Source organism: Bison bison, unplaced genomic scaffold (genome assembly GCF_000754665.1).
Source record: "Bison bison bison isolate TAMUID 2011002044 unplaced genomic scaffold, Bison_UMD1.0 scf7180017864309, whole genome shotgun sequence".
Lineage (NCBI taxonomy): Eukaryota > Metazoa > Chordata > Mammalia > Artiodactyla > Bovidae > Bison > Bison bison.
The window spans coordinates 4,459,339-4,464,554 of NW_011494881.1; the positions used below are offsets into that span (position 1 = coordinate 4,459,339).

Below are 5,216 nucleotides of genomic sequence, written 5' to 3' on the forward strand. Positions count from 1 at the left end.
AGAGCACGGCCGTGTAGACCTTGCGCATGCCCTTCTCGGGCCAGGCCTCCCAGCACGAGTAGAGCGGGTAGGAGCGGTTGCGGGCGTCCACCATGAAGTGATGCTCCTCGCGCGTGACGGTCAGCGTGATGGCCGAGGGGCACATGATGAGCAGGGCCAGCGCCCAGATAACCGCGATGGTGACCAGCGCCTTCCGCAGGGTCAGCTTCTCGCGGAAGGGGTGCACGATGCAGCGGAACCTGCGGCGACGGAGGAAAGAAAAGCAGGGGGTCTGGGAGGGTCCCAAGGGTCCCAGGGATGAGCGCCAACCCCTGGAGGGCAGAGGGCTGGGGGCTGGCGGGGTTGGGGCAATTCACCTCCACCATTGCACCTTAGGTGGTGTCAAAGAAGGCTCGGGTGTTAATTATGTTCGTTGACAAGCAAATTGGTTTCTCACCTGTAGGGCAATCAACTCCAAGGTTGGGTGGCCATGGAACAAGACAAAAGGGCGGGTTTCACAAGAACTGAATCCTGTTAGTGCATTTTGGAGGATAAACTGAATAGCTGGCAGCTAGCAGTGACTTAGCTGGCAGATTCTGTCCCTGAGTAGGCCGATTGGGTAGGTGTATCAAAGAAAACAAATTTTAGCTGTTTATGGCTTCTCCAGAAAACCTTGGGAGTTCAGGTGTGGAGTCTATGTGACAGGTTCTCCCTATATCATCTTAGCCAGCATCCTTCCAACAGTGCCTCCATAGTATCAAGACAGTTCTGCACCATTTCCTCCTTAGGATGTCTCAGCTGTGATTATTATTACACCCTTACTTTACATATGCGATTCAGAGGTGTTAAGTAACTGGCTCAGGGTCACACAGCTAGCTAGTACCAAGGACCAAGCTTGAATACAGATTTGTCTTGCTCCACTATGCCATATAAACCGGCAGCTGTAAACCCTCACTGTGCATTAGAATCTCCCGAAGCGTTTTTAAAAATACCTAGGCCCAGTTCTCCTGGTCAAAGATGCCCATCTAGTTTAGGAAAGTCATGGGGCAATTTAAGGGCTAAACCTGCGCTAGAACACAGGCCTAGAGCTGTCTCCCAGCCATCTGCTCTTTCCCCTTCACCAAACTGTCCTGCTCTCCTCCCTCCTATCCTTTTCCTCACCTGACAGCACTTTCCACTTTTCCCACAGCTTGTCTCAAGCCTTACTTTCTCAACCTACCTAACTTTGACCTCCTGGTTTCATAACATCAAATAAGGAACTGCCAGAAAACAAATAATTCTTAAAGCACACAGTACTGGCTCTAAGTGCAATAGCACTTAATAAATGGAGAAGGATCCTAGGACAGACCAGGAAGAGTTCCCGGAGGAGATAGGAACTTGAAGAATACCCAAACACCACTGGGAGACATTGTCAACATTAACAATGACAACAAAATGAAGACCAATGAAGGAGGACGTCCCCCAGTTACCCAGCTAATTAGCAGCCTTGCAGATGGGGACCCAGTTCTATCTCCCCAGCTGCCTTCTTCACGGGGTCACAAAAGACTGGATTTGATGAGGGCAGAAGTGGAAGGACGATGAGGACACTAGATTCTAGGAAGAGTGGAGCTAGTAGTGCCTGAGTTTAGAAGACGACAAGGAGGAGGGTGTGGGTGTAAAGATGAAATAGAATGCTATTAACTGCTGACATATGGTCTCCGTACCAGGTAGTATGTATCAGCTTTACAAACAGAAGTTCACTGAAGCCTCCCAGCCAGCCAGTAGGGTGTGGAGGACTATTTGACAGGTGATAAGACAGAGGCTCAGCGTAGTTAAATGACCTACCCAAGGTCATCCAGCTAGGTAGCCCTCCAACTTACCTGCCTGCCTCCCTTGCTCTGGGATAAGCACCCTTATTGAAAGGGCTCTCGGAGAGGGAGGAGGACCCTCTTGCAACTGGGTCAGTTGTATTGCAAGCTGCTTGGTCCCTGGCTCCATTCTATTTAGCAGAACCACACTTATCAGAGACTCTGATGGAATCTGAGGCTGAAAGACCAGAAGCAGCAGAAGATGGTGGAGTTGGGGAGTCAGGGACCAGCTAGGAGGTCTGCCCCCAGGAGACAAGGACTGTCCCCAAGCTCCTCTTAGGGCCCAAGAATACCTTTTAAACCTCCTCAGAAGCTGCCTCAAGGTCTTCCAGAAAGAGGTGGCAGTATCCTCTGCAGTCCCCCAGTTCTAGAGGGCAGGCAGCCCCACCACCCTTCCCTCTGTGGCTCAGGACCACAGATTGCAGAGCAGTCCTGGCCTTCTAGCAGGCCCAGCAGTGGAAACAGCAGCTAGTCCTCACGCTGTGCCCCAGTCAGCCCAGGGTAACCCAGCCAGGAACCCTCTCACCTTTCCACAGCAATGGCCACCAGCGTGAAAACGGAAGCAGACACTGACATGCCCTGCACCAAGCCGCTCATCTTGCACGTGGCGTTGTCAAAGGGCCAGCCTGCAAAGACAGAGGCCACTACAAAGTGAGAGATGCCTCATCCACAAAGAGCCAGAGACCTCCAGCCACCTGGGCCAGTCCCCTCTGTGGCTTGTATCTTCCCTCCAGTCAAGCTAGGTTGTCATTCCACCTCTGCTCACACACTTCCAGGAGTGAGGAGCTGACCAGCAGGTACCTCCGTGGACAGTCCTACTAGAGACAGCCTTTATACTGACCAGCAATTTTTCTCCATGAACTTTAGATTCATCCAGCCCTGCCTGGATTTCTGCTCCCATAGACCAGCTCCAAGTTTGAGGCCAGTAGTTCTCAAACCTGGCTGCTCACTAGAATCAACTGAGAGCTTGGAAAAGGATCAGTGCCCAGGACCATGCCAGACTAATCACAAACAGAATCTCTAAGGGTGGGACTCAGACCACCATATTTTCCAAATTGACCCAGGAGATTTAAGTGGCAGCCGAAGTGGAGACCCACTAGGACAGATCCATCCTGACTCACAAGTGGGGGAGGTATAAGCAGTTCCAGCCCATCCTACCTGAGGTCCTCACTCTGACCCCTGAGCTTCTGCTTTCTCATGAGACCTGGGTCCCACCTGCTTTCAGGACTGGTAGCCAGGTTCACCTCTTGGCTGCCTGCGGCCCTGTGTTGGTAACTACCTGGTGTTTCCAGCCCTCTAGGCCTGGGATGGGGAGGGGCAGCTTGTTCTTGTCTGTTGTACCTGTGGACAGGAGTCATCTCCCAAGACTGGGGTCTTCTTTCACCAACAGCCTCTGCTGTGTTGATTTTCTGTCTGCACCCTTACAAGGTACCAAGCGCTGGCCCGCTCAGTCCTCACCCCAGCCCCATTACTGTCTCCTTTTTACAGATGTGAAAATGAAGGGGGAGATTAATTTACAATCTCTTTGTCTCTAAATCACTATGGATCAGTGCTGAGAGTTTGATCTGGGTGCCAGGGAGTTTAAATGTCATGGAAAGTCAATATCGCTGTAGAGAGCAGGTGGAAAAACATGAAAAAATGTTCAAACCTCATTCAAAATTAGAAAAACGCAAATGATACTTGCTGTGGAGAAATAGGAGCTCTCAGACATCACTGATGGGAATGCAAAGCATTACAGTCCTTCTGGAGGGGAACTAAGCAATGCCTAACTTATGCACTTGTCTTTTGATCTAACAGTCTCACTCTACTCTGAATCTACACCTCTGATGACACAAAATACATATGCACAGGGTTATTCATTGTAGTACTGTTGTAACTGCAAAATATCAGAGAAACTCTAAGTGCCCACATTAAGAAGTTGTTGAATAAACAATGGTTTATACAGATAAAAAAGGACTGGCAGACACTACTGTAACCAGCTAGTGACCTCATCGCACTATTGTTAACTGGTGAGTGAGCATGTGTGTGTGCACATCTGTGTATGCACATGTGCAGGTGTGTGTGCACGCATATGTTTGTGTGTGTTTTGGGAAGAAGGATGCATGGCCTCTGTTCAGCATCCCTGAAAGAACCTGCGATTCAGCTGTGATTAAAGATCCCACCAGGCTTAGCCAGAGGACAGCCACGGGGAAAGTGACAGCCCTGGCTTCACTTTCTGGGTTTGTGAGTCCCCCAACCTCACATCAGCTGTGGTGTGTGGTAGTGTGTGCTCAGTCATGTCCGACTGTTTGTGATCCCATGGACTGTAGCCTGCCAGGCTCCACTGTCCATGGGATTCTCAGGCAATAATACTGGACTGGGTTGTCATTTTCTCCTCCAGGGGAGCTTCCCAACCCCAGGGATAGAATCTGCATCTCCTGTATCTCCTACATTCCAGGCAGATGCTTTATTGCTGAGCCACCTGGGAAGCCCAAATGGCTGGCATAAGGGGGAGCATCCTTGTGTGGGCTCGAACCGCTAGCCTTTCAGTTAACAGTCCAACGTGCTAACCAACTATTCCACAGAGACACCAAAGTCACTCCAAACGGGGCTGCCCAGGCTCTGAATCCTAAGTTTCTGGGAGCTCTGAGTGCAGAAGCTGCAGGCACAGACCTCTAGGGGTCTCCCCAGCTCTGGAAACTAGTCCTTCCCACCTAGAATCCATGGCACTGTACTCTGAAACAAGAAAAGTGAATCCTGGGAGAAGGTAGATGATAGTGGGATCCTTCTGACATTTTTAGATGCTGGGCGGGAATTTAGAAGTCAAGGGGCCTAGTTCTGCTTGAATCCCTCTACCAGATCCCTGCTAAACAGCCAGCCAGTCCCTACTTAGACACTCCCAGTGACAGGGAGCACAAGACCTGTAGGCAGGAACCCTTTTTCTGGTGGAGAACATCTCAAATTAGTTTTTAGGTCCCTATTCAGAGGAAACCTGCCGTCTTAGCACTTCTTCCTGCTGGTTCTAGTTCTGCCCAGAACTAGATGGGACCTCCCCTGGAGAGTAGGACTGAACGGTGCAGTGGTTAGAAATACAGATGTGAGAATGTGGGACTTGACACTTAGTTGTGTAAACTACAGAACCACCACTTAATCACTCAGAGCCTCAGTTTCCTCATCCATCAATTGGGTATAACAATAATGCATTCTTCATTGGATTGTTGTGAGGATTAGTTAAAATAATGCAGGAAGAATAAGTCACACAAAGCCTGGAACAAAGCAAATGGTTAATTCATTGTATCTGTTATTTCTAGTCTAATCCCTCAGCCATAAGACTGGGGAGTTTGAGACAATGGCACCTTGGTCAGGAGACCAGGCCAGCCACGATTTCAGGGGGAAGCTGCCTCTATTGCC

The 5,216-nt window shown here is 50.0% G+C and overlaps 1 protein-coding gene across 1 annotated transcript in view; it reads right to left on the bottom strand.

Moving 5' to 3' along the window:
* The window catches only part of NPFFR1 (neuropeptide FF receptor 1), a 12,395-nt gene that overhangs the window by 5,068 nt on the left and 2,111 nt on the right, over positions 1 to 5,216 (bottom strand). The window contains exons 3-4 of the mRNA XM_010852393.1: positions 2,353 to 2,452; positions 8 to 239 (exon numbers count right to left, since the gene is read on the bottom strand). Coding sequence (XP_010850695.1) covers positions 8 to 239; positions 2,353 to 2,452 — 332 coding nt within the window. The remainder of the gene's footprint in view (positions 1 to 7; positions 240 to 2,352; positions 2,453 to 5,216) is intronic.